At 40.3% G+C, this 21,580-nt stretch overlaps 1 protein-coding gene across 1 annotated transcript in view; it reads left to right on the top strand.

Moving 5' to 3' along the window:
• trappc9 (trafficking protein particle complex 9) overlaps positions 1–21,580 on the top strand; it is a gene marked incomplete at its 5' end in the record, with an annotated part of 200,264 nt that overhangs the window by 139,659 nt on the left and 39,025 nt on the right. Inside the window, 1 exon segment of the mRNA XM_005949770.3 lies at positions 1,570–1,660. Coding sequence (XP_005949832.2) covers positions 1,570–1,660 — 91 coding nt within the window.

Below are 21,580 nucleotides of genomic sequence, written 5' to 3'. Positions count from 1 at the left end.
AATATTGTATGTAGACAGAAAAACTGTCACAGAGAGGCACTCAGTGTTGAGTGTTGGCATAGAGAAAAGATTTCAAACACTGTATTTCTTACGTGCACAATGAACTTTTCTACGTGTCTTATGTCCCGTCATGGCTGCCCCGCCATGAACCTGGTTCTGCTAGAGGTTTCTTCCTGTTAGAAGGGAGTTTTTCCTCCCCACTGTCGCCACATGTTTCCTCATAGGGGGGCGATCTGATTCTGAGGTTTTCGTCCCGTTATTGTAGGATCTTTTGTGATTTCGCACTAGATAATTAAAACTGAATTTAATTGAATTAAAAAAGTACTTTAGACCCCGTCAACCTTTCTCGTGTTCATATCTAGGACTCAGTGTTTGTTTTCATTAATGTTTTTCCCCACTTACATGGATTCTTTGTGTCACCTAACACAAATAAATTAATCATTCTTAATTTTCACGCAGATGTGTTATCGGTGCTTCAGACCTATTTCAGAAAACCAAATCTCCTTAGAATCTCCTTTTCTATTGTTATCAATGAAAGTGGCTACAGAGAGACGTGAGAGCAGACACTCTGCAAACACTCATACGTGTAACCACAGGCTAATGTTTGTTTCCACTTTTGTGCGGAAGATATAAAGCTTAATTTAAATGGTTGTGACTTGCTGTAATCTATCAGAATTGTCTTGTGTTTATAGCTTTTTCGCCATCTAATCAAAACTCCAATGATAAAATCAAATTAATGATGTTATAGATTATTATTTTATATTATTAAGTGTCCATGCACTTGCCTCGCACGAAACCCTGCTTCTTTTAATGTTCTTTATACAAATGAATCATTCTTGAAAACTCATGAAACTTTACACGTGTCAGAAACTATTGAAAAAGTTCATATTTTATGGGTCATGGACATGGATGGTTTATATGGGTTCTAGTATTGTTGTTAAAGTATTCAGTATGCACATGTACCACCACAAGACTTAGTTGGAGCCATTCTCTAAACCTAACAGGAAGCCTGCTATTTTTATTTTATCAAGCACTTTTATTGCATTTTTTTCAATTTCCAGGTTTATACTTAAACTTTTATATAATTATTTACAGCCACATGATACTCAGTTTGTCTTATCTAAATAGCCTTTAATATTGAGTTAGACGTGCTGCCAAAAGGGAGTCAGTCTTATTACACAAGCATTAGCTGATTTTCACATGTGCTCTTTGACATATGGTATACAGCAGGCACTGAGTGGAAACGGGAAGTGATATCCATTTGTTTGTGCGAAATCCTGCAACATTCCACGTCTGAAGACATACAAGCATACACTGACAAGCACAGAAGTTCAAGGGCCTGTTCATTCCTTTAATTTAATTACATTAGAGTATCTTTGACGTTTCTCCGGCTTCGTTCCTGCCTCAGAATAGCTGTCTGTTAGTTATTGTTGTTATATTTAGAGTGTGATGTATTTTTATTTAATACCAGGTTTTTCCATGTGTAAATATAGAGCAGTGACTCCCGTGCTGATTAATTCCTGAAACTCTCCAAAGCTTTTCCATGCTGCTGTCCTTAACCACGTCCACCCATCTCTGCGTCGCTGTGGAGAAGCCAGCGTTGAGGGAGTCCTCAATCAGCTGGTCCTGGAGCACCTGCAGCTTGCTCCTCTGCAGTGGGGTGAGTCTCTTTTGTGTGCATGCTTGCATTTGTCTTCCTGCGAGATTAATGGTTGTGCTCACACGCCACACCCACAGTTGAATGTTTGTGAACTCCAGCTACTGGAAATGTGCAACATTATGACTAAAGCTCTACGTGGATTTTATTTTACGTCTTTGAGCATGTTTGTCTTCCAGTTACGGTTATTTTGGTGGTTCCACGACCATCTCTCACTTGTCAGTTAGTGCTTAAACCTCCAGAACTGGTCTCAAGTCATGTTTTTTATTTGCATTTGTAATGGGCCACAAGCTATTTTGGAGAAGTGTAGACAGCAGCTTGGGAAATGTGTGAATCACCGGGGACTCACAGAATTTGTAGGAGCACTTTTCAGTCTCACCATCTGTGATCATCCTCTAAAATCACTTTTGATTTACTGCCGGTGTTTGTTTTCTGAGATTCCTGGCCTCTCTTCGGGCCCTGCCAGCATTTTGATTAGTCAGCTGGGGCTGTCCTCCTTTTGCAAAGAGAAAGCAATCTGCGAAATGAAGCGACACAGCAGATCAAGCATGGAAATGTAAGAATCTGTTGAGACAGAAATGGAGGAATCAGGAGCAACATTCGCTGGATGTTTTGGCATTTGACATGCACTTTCTTCAAATACTTTCCAGAGAAAAGCTGATGTTCTGTTTCATGTGTGCATTCTTATTGCAGACATAACTGTTAATCCCTCATGTCTTCATTTCTGCAAAAGTAGTTATGCAGCTCAGACCCGGGCCTTTGCGAGGATTGCTTGTTGTGAGCCAGATAATTTGCCTCAGCCCATTAGGATGCCTTTATCAGGGTTGCCAAGGCTATCACAGGCTCAATTATGGGTATAGTTCAACGATTTCCCCAATGTCTAAAATCATTAGTCCAGTTGGATGCTTGAAATGTCTTTGCTCTCCAAGCCTCACACTAGTAAAATAGCTGTAGGTGAATGCATCTTTAATTTCAAACATTCTGATTACACTTGTGTTTAATTCCCACAGCGTCTATGGAGAACTGTTTTGTTTGCCTTGCTGTGTTGTCACTATACAAAGGTAACTCGTTCCTGACGTGATAGATGACCAAAGAGCCTAAATGAAGCTCAACGCTTAAGTAACGTATTATGTTAATGCTGTTAATATAGAATCATTCCAGAATTTCAGTCTAATAATTTTACTCTTTTTTTTTTCTTTGTCTCTTTTGGTTTGTGTGACACACTCTTATGTTTTCTAAGATTGATGCAGAAGCTGCTGCAGATATAATTTCACTGTCTGTTAGAAATGGCATGCATAGATTATTACAGCGCTGATGTGAAATGGCTGCATGAGATTTGTGCTGTTTGGAAATCAAATTATTTTCTGCTCCTTAATAGTCTTGATGAGTGCATAAAGAATACACGTTACATCTCAGCATACGTCTCTGAACCATCAGCATGTAATTTTAGCAAATTTAAAGGGTGTTAGCTGTCAATGATAAACATCTCAAAGTGCTTAAGTGTGCCAAAGGAGTCATTTACTTCCCAGTGCCACCCCAGGTCTGTTTTATGGCATTTTCCAGTCATGTGGAACAGTGTTTTCCCCCCTCATTCGTATCACACTCTACAGTAAAACAGTTTGTGTCATTCATATCAGATTCTAGGATTTCCACTTGGCCTCGCTCAAGATGGCAGGCTTCATCTTTGCTTTAACCTTCATTTGTGGATGGCATAGCAAACTGTGTTCACAGGCATGAGTGGAAATGTTCCCGAGCCCATTTACTCAAGTATTTGCAAAATACTTGAGTATACTATCGAATTGAAAATGAGCTGATATTAAACCTATGTTTTAAAAAAATAAATATAGAAATAGTAACATGTCTCAGTTTAGATTCAGTGTGATTTCTATTGTGGAAAAATAAGGGTTTATGAGATTTGAAAATCATTCTGCCTTTTACATTTTATACAGCATCATAGTTTTGGGAAAATATCTTTTTCCCTTGGCCAAGATCTGCTTAGATAAAAGATGAATAATTACTGCAGGGCGATGCAGATGGGATGTTGAGCCGGGGCAGAGTGTGTGGCTGGACGCGTGGAGAGCCGGGTGGGTTGCTGGCTGCGCAAGAGTAGCAGAGGAAGTGTAGCTGAACCGAGCAGAGAGTCCAGAGTAAATAAATAAAGAGTGACATCCGGAGCAGAGCCTTAGGCCTGGGGAGAGCAATGTGAGCGCTGGATGACAGGGAGGCTGCAGGTCTGATGAACCGGAGGCAAATTAAATTCAGTCGTTTCACTTTTGCAATACTTAGTTCAATAAAACGTTTTTGTCGTAGCAAACTGTCTGTTTCACAGTGCATGCTTTATCTTAGTGTAACTAGTACCACGTTATCCAAAATTTTTCCATAATAATGTTCTTCTACAATAATTCATCTTATTTTCTGATGTGTAATGACAAATGTTCAATCATTTGCAAAACTAAACTGTAATCTTAAAACCTTATATTGCACTGATAATAAAAAAAATAGATGCTTATTCAATAAAGGACTTGTTTGTTGTTCCTGCTGCTGTTGCAGGACGGGGTCAGATGCCCACTGTGCTCTCAGGCCTGTGGAAAGTCGTCACGTTCAAACTGGATATGAACTCCATTCACCTTACTGTAACCATCTGTTACAGCTGGTGTCCTATTAGTATATCATTAAAACCACTCATCCACAGTTTAGTTAGCATACCTACTCATTTAATGCTGTTGATTGTTCTACTTCTAACAGTGGAGTCCACAGTCTATCATTTTCATTTTCAATCAACACTTCAAACACATCCAACTTTTTTATTCATGATTCTAGCTGGCTGTTTGCACTGCTTATGCATTACCTAACAGCTGCTAGTCTTACTTTCTATTAATAATTTACAAATTTGTATTGATAATTTAATGTTTTCAACTACTTATTCATACTTTTTTTCTCTTGAACTCTTCAGGTCGATTTAATTCTTAAAGTAAATTCTGTTTGTTTGTTTTTCATGTTATTTTTCAGGTACTCTGTCCACCCATCCTCCAGGCAGCGCAGGGCTGTAGTACTAAGTCGAGCTTAACATGTAACCACATTACATCCACTCAGCTGGTGTCAGAAATTTGTCATGTGTCACTAACTGTATGTCATCATAGCTGTTTGTAGTGAAACACAATATATTAAAAACTTAAACTGTGTAAATGCTTTTTAGTTACACGTTCTTGGCCTTAAGCTGGAGAAACAGGCATCTCTGCCTGTGCTTAACCAATTATGAGGCATGAGAAACTTGATCCTCTATGATTTGCTTCTATAGAAACCCTATGAATATTTAATCACACAGGTTCAAGAGAACTTGGAAAGTGCCAGAATCAGTTTTATGGCTTTGTGTTTGTTAATAGTCTCATTACTATTATTGATTGGAGAGCAAACAGAGGCCATTAGTAAATGATTCTACCTCAGGGCAGAATCAGCCCCACAGTCCCATCGGCAGACTTGCAATAAGATCATATATGATCAAATTCACTGCGTTATCACAAATATGAAAGTCTTTTTTTTTTTTTTTTTAATTAGTAAAACATCGTTTTGTTAGTGCTGAATTTCATTTTGCCGAGGTTCAGAAAAATGGCTCTAATTCACTGAGTGGGCGAGAAATTAAAGCGGATTACTTTTGTGTTTCTGTGGTAAACCTTTGCTGACAACAAAACATCAAGTGAAAAGACATTATGCAATGAACACTAGATTAGAGAGCTGCGCTCGTTTAAACTGTTCTGTCTGCCCTAAAATATAGTACGTGGAAAGAGTCGACAACTTTTACATCATCTCCACAAGTTTGATTTCACAGAAGCTATAATTCCTGACCTGCTGCTGTTGGGTTTTTATTTGTTTAAGAGAAGTATGAATATAGTGCTGTGACTTCAGTATACCAGACGTATTTACAATATAATTTAAGGCCATGTTGTTACAGATGAGGAAAAACCTTTATGACAGATTATATCATAGCTTATTCCTAGAATAGCTGCACTTGGCGCTATACGAGTCTGGATTGATACGTTTCTCTTTGCCTGAGTTTGAGCCCTAATTAAAAAAAAGTCCTCTGACTTTCGCTGCTCTTCATAGTCCTGTAATTTTCAGCTCCAGCAGTCCGCCAGTCTGTTACAGATCCTGAAAAGCAAGTCTAAACTATATATGTTGACCGTGGATTTGGAAGCACTGTTGAAATTGTGACACGGCTTCACAAACAGTCTAAATGTCAGCAGGGCAGTCTTGGAGATTCTCAGCTATTGTTTTTCACAAGGCTGCTGGCTGACTGGTTTAATTATCTGTGACAAAATTTTATTGCACTCCCAAAACCCATAAGGAGTACTTGTCATCCTTAGAATTGGAGGGAGGACGTTTGACGGGAGGCTGTTAGATCACATTTTTCAGAGGAAAGATTTTACTCAGCACAAATCACACCCCACTTTTTAAAATCTCCTTTCTAATACTGTGTGTAATAGACAGGACATAGCTGAGCTGAGAAAGCAGGGAATTGAATTTGGTGCTGCCAAAACGGACAAGAAGTTTACGTGAACATGCCCAGATTTTCAACATCGATGACTTCAGAGAATGATTTTGTCTCATTGCTGACCAAAAGCTTATCAAAATTCTTTCATAGTAGTTAAAAAAAATACTGTGGCGTTTTCGTTTAAATGAACAAAGTCACACTTGCATATGAAAACAGTATGTGAATTGGTGCTGTGCTGCATTTTAAACATGTAGGATTTTTCCCGAACATAAACGTGTTCAGAGAGGGTCCGGAGCACGTGTGACCCTAAACTGGAAAAGCAGAAGAAAATTCACGGATGGATGAATACAAATGTTCATATTTACTGAAAGTAGAAGCATTTGAACAGTTTAACACGCCGTAGTGACTTTAACACGAAACCAACCCGCCACACAGGCCCTTCATAGTTACACAGCCGGCCATTCTGTAAAGCCTCATTGATTATAGCATCTCAGCTGTCAGTTTGATTAAAGGTAAAGTGGTGCAACTTGTGATGGGAGTCAGCTTAATGGAGTGTTGTTAAATAAACATTGACCTGGCCAATCAAGATAAGATACCTTTATTAGTCATGTGCAGACTGTTCTCAAACTGATCTCCCTGTTGGAGCTCAGTCTGGGGGGAGTTATTTTTTTCTCCTCATCTTTCCTCATGTTGTGCAGTTTCCATTGCTATACCTCTCTGACCTGTCTTCCCCATGTGATGTTTTTGTGTAATGCATGTATGGTCGGAGGGTAAGATGGCGCCGCCATTGTGTGCAATAGGTCAGCAGCCTTAACATGAAATTTCCCCTTGTGGGACTAATAAAGGTATCTTATCAAGACGGAGCTGTGTGAGGCTGTGACACCAGCTGGGTGGATGATGATACTGTACACAGAGGGGGCAGCAGGTTTATATCAGACAAGAAGGACCCTGACATGTGTAGGATGGGACTGATAGTTTAATTGATCTATAAGCAATCATCTCTGTACTTTGTAAATGAGAGCACATGTTATACACACACGTGTCAAGTCACTTACAAAAGCTATTTACTGTTATCCTATTCCTGGATAAAAATCTGACTCCATAATTTTGAAGTTGAATTATGTAGTTATAGACAGTTGATGATTTTCAGCATTCGGTGTGTTGAGCGTTGTTACCGTGCAGCGACGTGGAAAACTCGGAGCCTGAGCGCGGACTTTGTACCCGTTCCTCCCCCCACCTCACTACGCCACCAGGAAACCATTTCAGTGGAATACAAATGCAGCCATGAATGGAAAGACAAATGTTTAGTCTAGCAGAGGGATGGAAAGCGAATGGTGGAGGCCACGCTGTAAAAGGCGAAGAAATAATTTAATAAGACAGCACTTCTGAAACGACTGACACTCCTTTTTTCTCCCCCCAGTACCCTCCGCATCCACAGAAAGACATTTGGAGCAGTCACAGGCGGTGGCTTTTCAACACACACAGGGGATGGGGGGTGGGGTGGGGGGGGGTGCCTCATGGAATAATGTGGCTTTAAGCGATTGTCAGAAGCTCATCTGCCGTAAGTGCTGCAGGTTTGACAAATGATGCTGCCAAACAGCCCAGACTCACCTAACGCTGAAGTCCTGTTGCAGTGACGATGATTAGAGGAGCTGACCTGAGAGAGAGGAAAGAGGCGAATGCATGCATGACTAAAATGAAAGAGAAGTGCTCTGACTGCACCTGTAGCTGCTAATATGTCGCATCTGTGAGCACATCAATTTCAGGCTCCTCTGCGGTTTTCAGCACAGCAGTTATGGGGCCGGTGGGAGATGGCAGAAAGCCTTCAGTCTGTGACAAGTTCCTAGAAATGCAAACACATCTACTGGGTGTTGGGCACATCTCTGTTTTTATTTCAGATATAACTGAACCTCGTGTGCAAACTTGTGCACCATGATTAGGTTTAGATCTAGTTAAACATCTGCCCTTCTTTTATGTTTATGTAATATATATTAATATGTAAATGCTTATAATAAACGCGGCTAAAGTTTCAAAAAGCGAGTTAATCATAAGTCATCTGTATGAACCAGAAGCTCAAATTTCAGACTGCTCTAATTTTTTCCCAGTCTGGCTGTGGATGATGCCATTGACAGCAGATCTCCCTATATGGTTATCTCAGGCACACAGCTCCAGCTGTGACCACAGACAACCACACTACCTGCTTTTTAAACTTTCAATTCCTGGGGGGCAGTGAATTAGGAGAAAGTTGGTTTGGAGGTAAAGTGAGGAGAGATAAAAGAGCCTGTTTCTGACAATGAATGAACTGAGGCGCTGCACTAAGATGAAGTATAAGAAAAATAAGGATTATTTTGAACTGTCACTCATTGGAAAGCTATTCTAGTTAAACCTTTTAAATGTGTTTGCTTGAAAGGCAAACGTTTTGCTTGTTTGTAACCTAATACGCAAGAAAACAGAAATTTCATGTAAATGATAAATATTTTAATAATAATACGACTTTACATTATTTAACTGAAGACTTTCCCCAAAGTGGCTAACTATGCAGCATCTATCCATCCTCTTCCACTTATCCAATTCAGGGTCACAGGGGGGCTGGAGCTCCCGGTTACCATAGCTACGCAGGGCTAACACACAAAGACAGACAACCATTTAAACTCATATTCACACATATTAACTGGTAGAATCACCATCACCAGTTAAGCAACACACAAGCCCAAAACCAAATATATCAAAATGTTATGTTTTTGTATCTCCTTGAATGGATTTTCGATCTACCAGTGCAGGTCAAATAAAGAAAGTGTTAACAGTAAAACGGCACAGACGCGATCATATTTGGTGCACAAAAAGTCCTACGACAGAGTACCTTGAGAAGTTGTCTCTTGACATAGGCACAAATTTTGAAATGTGGTGGCACGGTGCTGTAGTGGTTAGCACTGTTACCGCACTGGCTGCAGCCACTCTGTGTGGATTTTCCACATTCTCCCCGAGCTTTCCCCTGGGCTTCCTCCAGCTATTTTGGCATCCTCCCACAGTCCACCTGTTATATTAATGGGTAATTCTAAATAAGCCATTAATGTGAGGTAGTTTAAGTGTTTGAGGTGTGTGGAATAAAGTGCTGTATGATTGTGACATTGCTATATAAAAACAAGCACGTTACCTTTTCACCTACAAGCACAGACACCCACAACATAACTAAATAATCTAAAATAAATCCAGCCATCCATTCTCTTCCGCTTGTACTGATCAGGGTCACTATCTCAGCTTCCATACTGTGAAGGCATGGAATATCAACAGTATGTAAAGGTTAAATGACTCAGTCTTACATGAACATGCCCTGTTCTGCATCTAATACTCATACAGTTATTTGATTAACTGATTCAGGGATACTTCCACCTTTTTTTCCACTATCACAGGCTGTTTAGTGTTTACAAGTTAGCAATATGCTTACTTGCTTTACTTACTGCTGTCAGAAATGTATAAAGCATTTTTGCTCTATATTAAGCTACATCAAATCTTGACTGCATTAGTACTTACTAGCATGAAGTCGTGTTTGTCTCTGGTTGTTTTTATTCTGTTACATTTTACTTAAAGTTGCTAGAATCCAAAGTTGAATGAAGGGCAGCAGCGCTAGACGGCTTCACAAATCATAATCAGCCTGTTGCATTCTGGCTAACACACACACACACACACACTATGTTTTGAGCATGCAAAAAGAATACATGGAATAAAAGCTTAGTGCTTCGATTTTAATTCTAATAATTAATTTTAATTGACTCAGCAAATGGTTTATTACAGTCACACAACTGAAAAGACTGGAAAAAGTATTCAATGTGAAACAGAGGAATTAATCACATACTCACATGGGTGTTCCTCCCTTCAAAGTTTAGTATTTTTTACTTGATGAATAAGTTAATCAGTTAAACTGCCGTACAAATTAGCATCAATTAATGTTTTTGGACAAACAAGCGTGTAATGAATGTACTGTGTTGGTCTTTAGCCTGATGTGTTTTGCGTTTAGAAAATCATTAAAAGTTATAATTACATGAAATAATCGAGAATAAAGACTTGTTGGAGGAATTTGTATTTGTAGTTGTTTAGAGCTGTTCAGTTGTTGGATTTTTCTGCAGCAGCAGAAAAGGAAGGCGAGTAAGTTGTAGCCGGTGTGACGTCAGCCACTTATTAGTGAACATTACTTACCCAGTGACTCAGGAGGTGGAATCTGCTGATCCAAAGATTGGTGGTTTGATACCTGGTTCCTTGGTCCATATGTTAAAGCGTCCTTTGGCAGGATGCAATACTGAACCCCAGCTGCCTCTGATGCATTCATCAGAGTGTGAGTTCTTAAAGGTACACAGTAAAGCTCTGTATTAATGTGCCTATGAATGAATGGTTGTGGCTTACTGGAAAAACTTTTCAAAAATGAGATTTTAATCTGTAAACCTTCAGGAAAATCTACTCGTATTCTTCTATATCTGCTAGGACATAAACACAAACACACACCTTACCAGCCTCCATCTACTGGAGTGCAAGTAGCCTTAAATTTGCTGCAGGTGTGGCCCATTTAGCTGACTGATGGGTGCTGTGAGGAGGACTGAGTTGGCAGAGCCTGATTTATCTGCTTGTTTCTTTTTTAGCTCTGTCAGTCAGCCATCCTAAAGATCTCCAACTGAAGCCAGAGAGAGATATGGGACCATTCACACTTCTTTTGCAAGTCTCCTGGCTAGTCTGCGTGATTTACAGAGGCAGCCCTGACTCAGATGGACTAAGATGGATGTGTGGATGGAAACAAAGAGAGTCATATTTGCAGTGGAGGGGAAATCACGGGGTAGCTTAACAGGAAAGGCTTCAACTGATTCTTCTTCCCGGTTAGCCTGAGCAAGGGGATCTGACAGGAAGAGTCAGTTGCTTTTCAGCTCATCATTTAACCCATTATGAACGTGAATAATGATTTCTGCGCATTGTGTCATGTAGGATTACCATAACACAACACTGAGTAACAAAGCATTGTTAATACATTTTTACCACATTAGGAGGAGGCATGAAAGGATCATTTGTTCTACTTTGGCTGAAATCACCAGTCTTATCCTATCACCCTGGTAGCTTTAATGTGGAAATGAGAGCAAAGCGTAAACCAGCCCACTCTGCGATTCCCTATCTAGCCTTTCCTTTTTCTCTCCGGCCCTGTATGGATCCACAGTTAGCACATTTAACGGGCTTGGAGCGTCTGTTTATGGGGTATTTATCATGGCTACAGAACAATCCGGGCTGTCAGTGCGTCAGTTTGGGTGAGCGGTGGAAATAAATCAAAACTCCCCCGGCTTGCCACAGATAGCACACTACACACTCGCCCATTCATTTAGACTGCTGGGATGGGAGGAAAGAGTAGGAGAAATAAAAGTTTAGTAAAATTATATAGATGCAGCTAAAGTAAAGGTTTGAATTGAAGTTGTGGAGATCAATTTGGGGAGGTTTCGTCACAGTGTCCAGAAAAAACGTGCTCCATTTGAGCTCATTATTTGTGTTGTATAATTGTAACTAATCCAGTGTTTCTTTTGCATTAGCTTAGTTCTCACTGTTTTCCAAATGTATTTTCGGCCTAAACCTGTTTCTCTTTCCCAGTCTTATATCAAATAAAACCACCTCCCTTATTGATTTCTTTAGAGGAAACAAGAGTATCCCCAACGGCTGTCTTTTCATTCCTCAAAGACAGATTACCTGACATTTCTAAATGCAACCAAGTCCAACCAATGTTCCTACACTTATTTCTGCTAAAAGGAGGAACGTTGTAGCACAGTTACTAAACTTTCCTCCATAAACCTTTAACTGTGGGAAATACTAACAAACATCTGATTGTGTGTCTTTAATGGAGACATACTTTTACTTGGGTCAATACAGAGTTAGTTAACTTTGATTTCGGGCAGTTTCTTTCACAAACTAGGCAGCAGCTTATCTTGTAGCCAGTGCTTGACTGCAGACCTTTTTCTGCTCGCTTGTGATGCTGAACCAAGGTGCTCGGTGTATCGAAAATAATGTGTAGCTTGAAATAGACACACTGATAAGCCTGGAGAGTTGAAATCATTTTCATGAGAATAAGAGGATAGATGGAAGTTAAAAGTACAATGTGTAAAAGCTCTACACTCGTACCCCTCCAAATTCACGTGCATATTGTAATCCAAGCTACTGTGGCTACTGCAGGGCAAACAAACAGTAGCCTTTCATCTGTAATGAGTGTAGGCTGTCAGTCCACTGTTTACCTCAGCTGTCAATACGTGTCCTCGTCTATTTCCCCTGGTTGGCTGTAAAACTTGGAAAGGAGTCTTCTGTCTGATGACAGCAATACTGAGATGAGCTGCAGAGGATATCCTGGGCTTTTTTTTTTTTTGTCCCATTTGGATCTTTAGCCATCAGAATTGTTGTCTTAAGGCCAAGAAAGATGCCAAGCGGATCATCGTGGCCTTGCCATATTGGACCATTTGATTGACCTTTATTGTAATTATGTATGCACAACCAAATACTCGGCACTCACCCAACGTGTAGACAGACACAAATAGACACTGCACAGACAGTCGCACTCCCCAAACATACTCTATATCCCAGTTACAGGTACCCCCGCCCCCAGAGGGGCAAGCCGCACCTAAACCCAGGAGATGTAACCCTTCTCTCTGGAGTGGAGGCAAGCGGACCACCTCCTTATCTGCAGTAGCAGGGAGGCCCCGCATCCCAGACCATATCCTGGGCTTTTCTATTACTAAGCACTGGTGTTTTTGCTGCTGTTAGTCTTTAAAGCGAATCTGTCATTATTGGACTGGGATACTCAGCAAATACATTCTATGTACAGTCTCTATTTTTAGAGACTCTTACTCTATTTTCTTTTCTTTTTAGGACATTTGAGCCTAACATTAGCTGGCAGAATGAATGCTTGTTTAGCTTGTTTGTTGTTAGGTGTCCAGAGATGGGAGAGTCGCAATACTGGGAATAAATACGCATGTGTATGCACATTTTCACTTGTTAGAGCCCTGACTTCAGTTCAGGAGTGGAGTCTTACGGTGAGGAGGAAGAAAATGAGGTGAAAATCAGGAGGAGAGAGAGCAGTGATGGAAGAAGCAAAAGACATTAGGTGAATATGATAATGAAAAAATAGACATGTACAGATATTAAATGGTAATATATAGTTTGAAAGAGCCATTTGTGATCTTTAAATGAAGAGTAGCTTATAAGGTGTATGTATGTGGCTCATAAAACATGATTAGGCGGAACCACGATGCCCATCTTGTATTCAAGAGGAACATGGCAGCTTCCACAAACCGGCACTTGCTCTTATGTATTTGAAATGGATTATTTTAAGTTTATGCAAACACATCAATTTATTTGAAAATTACACTCTAGTCAGTGTGTGTTTAAGAGTACAACACTTTTCAATTAAATAACCTTTAAAAAAGTCTTGATTGCCCCTTGAAAGATCGTAAAATCAATTAGATTCATATTAAAAGGTAAATTTATCCAGTTTAAAATCAATCGTAACTATTCAGTTACTGTTTGATTTAAAGGTTGGATCATTTAATTAATATTATAGTTGATTTTGTTCTCTGTATTATTTTTACTTTAGTTGTGTGTCTGTAAGGAAAAACATCCAATACAAGTCATTTACACCAAGTCTGTCCAGTTAGGAATCATCATTTTCACTTGTTTTGGTGCAAATCAAAGTGACAACAATCAGCAGAGAGAAACTACGGGTATCTATATAATTTATATCATAAATACCATCTGAAGTATTTTAATCACTGTGGCACCGAGTCATCTCTTCCGTGCATGAGCCAAGTTTGCACATTGAGCACCCTGGATAATAAAGACTTTAGTTTGATGGTCGCTTTGAATGTTATGTATAGAGCACGTGTGTGTTTGTCAGTAAAATTAGAGAGGAATAAACTATGAGATGATTGCACATAATAAGCAGTTTATATATAGGGTATTAATTGCATTGACTGAGCTATACTAACAATCTCACAATATGTCTTTTTCTTATTTAAAGGCATTGAATATATTAATAATCTGATATGAAATTCTGTCTCGATATATATCGAGAAACTTGCCTGCTTCTTGGTGATGTGGCCGCCTCGGACTCGGAGTTTGCTGGGTTCGAGCTGGGCCCAGTGCACAAGCATTTTTGTCTTTAAACATAATTCTTGGACATGTGCCCAGCCCGCCGTTCTTTTTGGCGATGGTGGTAGACGACATAGCCCGTCAGTGAGAGAGAAGTCGCTCTACTGCATCATCTGTCACTATCGATCCTCCTCATTGATGCTCTGATGCCACAGAGATGTAATCAGATCTTTTCTCACATGAATGGAGTAGCTTTGCTTTTTTTCCCTCCTGATTTCAGTGTGTGGATGCCTCAGATCTGTTTCAAAAATTAAATGAATAATGGAAAGTATAGAAATTTGTCTGATGTTTGTATCATTTGACCTTCATCATGTGAACTATATAAGGCTTAGCTAACTGGAATGTGGACAGGCATTGTATTTTTCTGCTGCAGCTGCGCATCAAAATAAGTCAAGTTTCTAATGATTGTTTATGATTCAGAGGGCAGTGCAGTGGTTAGCACGGTCACTCAGCCATCAGTCAGCTGGGGTCTTTGTGTGTTTGCATGTTCTCCCTGTGATTGGATGGGATCTCTCTGGGTATCTTAGTCTTCTTCACACAGTTCTAAGACATTTATTTATTATATTTGTTTATTTTAAATTAGCTGGAGGCGTGAGCGTGAATAAGTGTTAATTTAATTTGATACCAGTACCTCATTCCTTCTGTGTTTGCTTTGTCTGCCATTGCTGAAAGGATCTCAAGTCCCACCGCTGCCAGTTTATACCTTCTGCTCTCACACAGTATGGATTTTCCTTTCCTTGGATAAGGCTGCTAGGAAGCAGTTCATCTATCATGTTTCATTGAGGCTCATCAGATGTTGGTCAGGGATCCACAGGAACAGCAGCGCTGTGGATCCGTGTAACTGAAACTTTTTAGAATGTAATGGACTGATCCAGCTCACACCACTGACAGGTTTCTGGCCCTGACACGTACCGGCCGTGGCTGTAACCGAACACCTGCTGAGAACCGCTGAGCATACTGTTATCCTGTCATTGCCCTCTGACCTGGAATGCAAACTGTATCTTCCAGAGCAAGCAGTGTGTGTGCACAGAGCTTGCAGCTTGCAAAAATGATGTGCCTGGGTGACAGCATATTATGAGGAGACTTGGAGGGCTGTACAACATCACTGCAGCACCCTACTTTGCTCGGAAAGCACAGGTGGTCCATTTTTGTAAACAATTGAAAAGATCGTAGCATCACATAATCTCACTTGCCCTTTAAAACTCTTTTCTTCGGTCTCATACACCCTTACATACAAATCCAAAACACTTTGACACTGAGTTGAAACGCTAATGTTGCTACCTCTGATAATGCCGCTGCTATGGCTGGTTAATGTTTGCTAAGATAAATGCTTTGTAGCACACGAGATCAATTAAAAAGGTAGTGCAGACTACGTGATTAATCATTCTGAAAGACGGACAAGAGTGTTGCCTTTCCACATAACTGCTATCATTGGCTGTTGGCCTAATTGTCACTAATTAATCGCTTTCATAGCTGTCAGGAAGGACACATCAAGACAATTCACAATAGAATGTTAATAAAGTCTAAATGTCCCAGTAGGAAGCAGCTAATTGATACAAACATCTGAACAGCTTAGTGTTTGATTCAAATTGAACTGACCCCATTAAAAATGATTAACTAAGGCAGCTGAGTCACGTTAAGGCATCTGCTTCCAAAATCAGTTAGAATTTGGAGCTGACCAACACTTATTTAAAGCAAGTGTTTTGAATTCTGGTCAGCAGTTTTACCAGAATTTAAATTTCATGTCAGTGTGGTAGCAGCAAACCCATGATTTGGCTTTGAGAAGTGCCATCTCGTATCTCATCATATGTTCTGAATGGGATGTGACACCTTGGTCACAGATCCATTACATGGCCTTTCTCTGAATATCAGAGAGTGCTGACTGAAAGGGGTAATTACAGTGAAGTCTAGGAGAAATAACTGGGTTGTAGACATCGGTGAAATAACCAGCAAAGGCTCATGTCTAGCTCCTGTTACAGTGGGAGCATCTACCACCTCTCCACTCCTGTTGCGGAGTTGCAGTTGATCTAAATGTGTTCACTGGGTCACTAAGACATACATGGGGGGGAAAGATAGATGGAACAGTTTAATGGGCATACAGAGGCAAAGATTCAGTTTAGGGCAGTTAAATGTCTCTTTTGTTAATGCAGTAGAATTTAGACTAGAATTGCGGCGAGTTGTCTCGGTCCACTGTTGTTTAATCAGATCCATCCATCCATTTTCTCGGCTGCTTATTGAATGAGGGTCTCGGTTGGGCCGGTGGCTGTATCGGCTCCACAGGCTAAGCTGCACCATGGACAGCCAGTCTATCACAGGGCTGCTCTAATGTGATTCTTTGTTTTACTATTCTGGCTGCTATATGGGCATTCTCTGAATATTGACTGTAGATGTGTAACAGCACTGTTTGCAAAGTCCCAAAACATCTTTCCGAGCGATCAGCTTAGCTTTTGAACGCAGACGTCAGGAACATTACGTTGTATTCAAAAAGCTAACAGTCGAGACCATAAATCCATCAGGAAAGCATTAATTAGACTAGATTTCTATTCAGGTGGACTTTAAATGAACTAATTGTCCCAGAAAGAGTTAAAGAAAGAGGGATTATTGGTGTAGTAATCAGAGGTTTGAGTACCACGCAGAATGTTATTACTTTGTAAGTGACCTTTGAGCACAGTCTGACCAACACACACATACACACTGTGTTTTTAAAGGCTGAATCTCTTTATGTCATCCTTTTATCCAGCTGGGGTGGCCTTTTGTTCTCCTCTGTCATCAGGACTTGGTATTGTTCTACCCACCTGGTATTTAAAGGCAGCCACAGCCTTGTAATTAGTTCCAGAGATCCCATTTACTAGTCTATTTCCAATAGTGACTTTGTCTGCAAACATAATGCCAAAGTCTTATTCATGGATCACAAAAAGAAGCAACAAATACATGTAACAGGTAACTGGTCTTTTTAGTGTTTTGCAGATTATGGAGCAGGATGGAGTTTCTTTGTTCTCCCCAAAGAAACATGAGCATTTAGACTGTTTCAGAATTTAAAGGTTATCTAGTCACACTGCCAGCATTGTTGTAGGGTATTTGTAGGATTTTTGGTTTGCTTTCGCAGCTCAAAAAATATCTAATACAGTAACTTACACCCCAGAGAGCTCTAAGGTTTTGCACATCTATGCCTGCTAGCTGACTTACCTGAATCAGCTGCACTGGATTGGACTGGGTGATGGTGAGTTTTTAGATTGCCCGTGAGTCATACTAACACTCCTCCATTCGGTTTTGTTCTTTTCAACATAAACTGCACCATTTGTCTTTTTTTATTTTATAATGGAAAGCAAATTAAAGCCCATATTATATGTTAAGCATGCATTGTTCACTTAAGGCATCAGCAAGAGCTAATGTTTCTCTTTGTATAGAAGCCTGTCTGCATAATCTTGAGTGCTGTTTTCCAGTATGTGATTGTTACAGAGGAAGAAAGTAGTCCGTTTTTAACTATTCAAAATACAGACAATACTTCAAAATAAAAAAACTTGTTTATTTGCATAAGTATATTGCACATCAGAGCCCTTCTTCCATTCCATGTTGCTGAAAACTAGGTGAGTGTATGTTTCGTGACCCCTTTGTGAGTGGTTGCTGGGTGACATAGAGCTCCTTGTATTTGCTTTGGTCACGAGCAGGTTACTGTGCTCATACATGGTTTGCATGAAAGATGACACATGTCTGCAAACATTTGCCAACTAACCACCGACTGTAACTAAAACTTGGAAAAGTAACAAACCAGAAAAGTAACAGTTGTCCCTGCTGAAATCAGTACATGTCAAAAGTCGCAGCTTTTACTTTGAAGGCGAACGGTCTCCTTCAGTAAGTCGGCGTCTTCCAAGTAAAGTATGGTGAACGGAAAAATATGCTAGAGGAAAAAAGGTATCACAAAGATGTTGTTGGTATAGCTCCTCTTTAAGGAAGATTTCTACCTACTGCCAGCAGTGTCCAGCAACCACTCGACAGCCAGTTGGGGAACACATGATTTTCCCTAGAAACCTGAGGTTGGCAAGGGGTCACTGACCAATCACTACGTCTGTGTGACTGGGGCTTTAGCAGTTATATTCACAGTGACTGCCAGCAGTCGTTTGCAACTGTCTGGGAATACTAATTTTTTCCTAGCAAGCGGTTGCCAGGGGGTTGCTGACCGGTCTCTTAGATTCTGTGACTGACGCCTTAACTAAATGTAACAATGGCAATGATTGGACTAATTACTCTTTCTGCCATTTTTGATTTAAGACTTCTTAATGTCCGTGAGACTAATGCATAATTTAGTATGGCTAACGATCCTCTCGCCTTTCCCTTCGCCCCAACCTGTCAGAGTAGTTGTCTGCACCTCCTTTAGCTTCATTCTTCTCTAGAGCTCTTCGTGTTTTTGCCTGTTGCTGGTGGATCGCCTGATCTTTGGAGCTCTTTTTTTTTGTAAGGTCTTTACCTTTCTTTTTAAACTTTCTTAAAAAGTCTGCCATTTAACATTGTGCTATATAAATAAAATTGAATTGCTATGCTAACAATGTAAACCAAATGTAATGTTGATGATTGTTACCGTCATAGACGCTCTGGGGGATTATCAAAAACCTCTATTTTCAGTCATTTGATTGAGACCATTCCAGCAGCACATCAGGGGTGCAGAGATGATCGGCAAGGAAGTTTTAAACCCAGCTCAACCTCTGACATCATCTGGTAACGTGCAGTTTTTGCAGGACACGTCCATGCAAGAACACAGTCCAGAGGGATTACATTTTTCAAAGCACGCTGGCACTGTGATCCTCTCTTCTGAGTCGTAAAATACTGCGAGAGCTTGTTAGGACAGACTGTGCTGGTTTTTGGGGGGTTTTGGTGGGTGAGAAGCCTTAAAATTCAAGGATCTGTTGAATTTCCTGCCTTTTTTTCTTTTTCTTTTTCTTTTTTTTTTTTTTTTGAATGAATGCCTGCAGATGTTGGGATATTTCACAGATAAGTGAACTGTCTAAACTGAGCATTTGAGTGCACTAGATAAGTGTGTGCGCATGTACAATATGTGTCTGTGTGTCGATGGATGGGCGAGAGGGAGGGAGCCTGCCGCCTCATCCATTTATCCATTTCTCTCTCCCCACGGGGCCAGTGTTGTGCTAAATAACGGCGTATGCTCACAAAGGTTAAGCAGTGAGTCAGAACCAGTGATGACAGGTTGACCAGAGAGTCTCAGCCAGGCTGCCATGGAGCTTTGTGCAGCAGATGTGACAACCACACACACACACATACAATGTCATTCTCTCAGCTCACTGGGCTTTATTGAATTGTTGTGCTCTGCTTCAGTCCATGTTCTGTAACCATAAATCTTTTCTGTGTTACTTCTCCAGCATACAGACGTCGACTTTGAGATATTAAAGATGGGTTATTCTTTCTGTTTGAAATCACTTTGTTGGCATGTAATGCTGCTGACCAACATAATGCACCAAACATAAGAACTTTTAGTTTGTGAACTGAGAGGATTCGGTTAGTGGATGTAAACAGAACTGCAGGCACTCTACACTTTTTTACTTTTTTTCAATATTGGCCAGGAAAATGTCCCTTTTTAAACGCCCTAATAGCCTCCTGCAAGAGTATTTACTAATTGGTAATAAACTTCTATTTAGAGCGCTGCTTTTGGAGTTTTGCCCTCGCTTTTCTCACTGTAAGCTAGTGAGAAAAGCACATCTGTGTCACATCTCTCTTCAAATGAGCCAGTCAGCCAAATGTGTTCCAACCACACCCACACAGTTCTAATTGAGCACATTAGCTACATTTCCAACTTCCTAATTCTTAATAATTAACAGGCGACCAAATTGCTTGAATAAAATATTTGTTCTGTTTTAAATTTGGACTCTGCTTTCTTATGTGCTACCCTAAGCTGCACATGGAACGTGCCTTTCTGTCGCTGAAATTGAGACACGTACAGTACTGCAGGGAATTCATGGGCATTCTTTGGAGTGAAACTGGTTCTTAAATGACTTAAATGGTCACAAAGGGGAAAGCTGAAAAGGGATTGCTGTAGAAGAAAAGTTTTCTCGGTCTGAACCGGAGCAGTGCTAATTATAGATTTGCAAATCCAGTTTAAAAGCAAAAAAAATTTGAGATTTTAGGAGGCCGTGCTATGAAAAGAAGGAATTTGAATGCTGGATTTAAGCTTGGCATTTAAGAGATTTTTCCCAAGCTTTCATGGATTTAAATTGCAAATCTTTCAGTCAGTATTGATTAGAAATCCTCATGAGAATCAGTAGCAAATTGCAGACGTAACACATCCTGGAGCTGTTTACATCTTTTGAACGCACATCTTTTGTTGTGGCTAATCTGTTTCCCAGACACTGCATAGTGTGTTTAAGCCCTTTATATTTTCATTGCATTAAGTTCAGTGTATTCACAACAGCATATACTTGTATCTAAAGAGATTTAGTGTTGGTTATAGAGGCATCAGACCTGGGTTGCACAGAGAGAAAGAAGATGAGATGCAGCCAAAGTGGAGCAGATTAATTGATTTTGTCACTGATGAATGCATGCAACCCTTGGAAGCCTTTTGTGAGGAGGTACCTCTCGCTGCTTTCACACAGATTTTTTTTTTTTCCCCTGATAAATTTCCTAGCATGATACTCCTTTTATTCCCTAAGAGCTTTTCTAAAAGAACACCTGAAACCTTGAATACATGTCCACCCGCTTCTTTCTGTTTCGATAAGCAATTCCCCAGAAACGGGAGATATGAAATTGTAATTCTGAAGGAGACAAATGGTATGTGGCGCTGCTCTGAATTATAAATGAAAGCAGAAGGGCCTTAGTTCTGCCTTCTTGCCCGAGCGTGATTCAGACAGTCTGGCGTGAGCAGGACGCGGTCACATAACAGGTGGAGACGCACACATGTATAAACTCAATCTGAGACCCACACGTTCCATATTTGACAATCGGCCAGTACCAGGCCCAAACTTTGCTAAAACTGGATCTTATCTTGTGCTTAGCCTACATCACACACCATGGGTAAAAAAATTGCCAAATCACTGTTCAGTTGCATTGTGTGTGATGCAGGTTTTTCCAAGCAAGACGAATGTACAGGCTGAGTGAGTTAATGTAGATGCATTTTACATCAGTGCTGGTCTTGTTTCTGCCCTGTGGGAATTTAGTGCTAATCAGTGTTGTAGGAGGAATCGACTCTATCGATCCTGACCCTAACCTAAAGCTGTCAGGACACAACGATGTTAAGCAGGCCTTTAGGGAGCGATTCTGGATCTTCAGCAGAA

This window comes from Haplochromis burtoni, unplaced genomic scaffold (assembly GCF_018398535.1).
Source record: "Haplochromis burtoni strain Fernald_Lab_line unplaced genomic scaffold, NCSU_Asbu1 Contig_704, whole genome shotgun sequence".
NCBI classification, from domain to species: domain Eukaryota; kingdom Metazoa; phylum Chordata; class Actinopteri; order Cichliformes; family Cichlidae; genus Haplochromis; species Haplochromis burtoni.
Note: the sequence above shows the minus strand (reverse complement) of the source record. Positions and strands in the feature narration are given on the sequence as shown.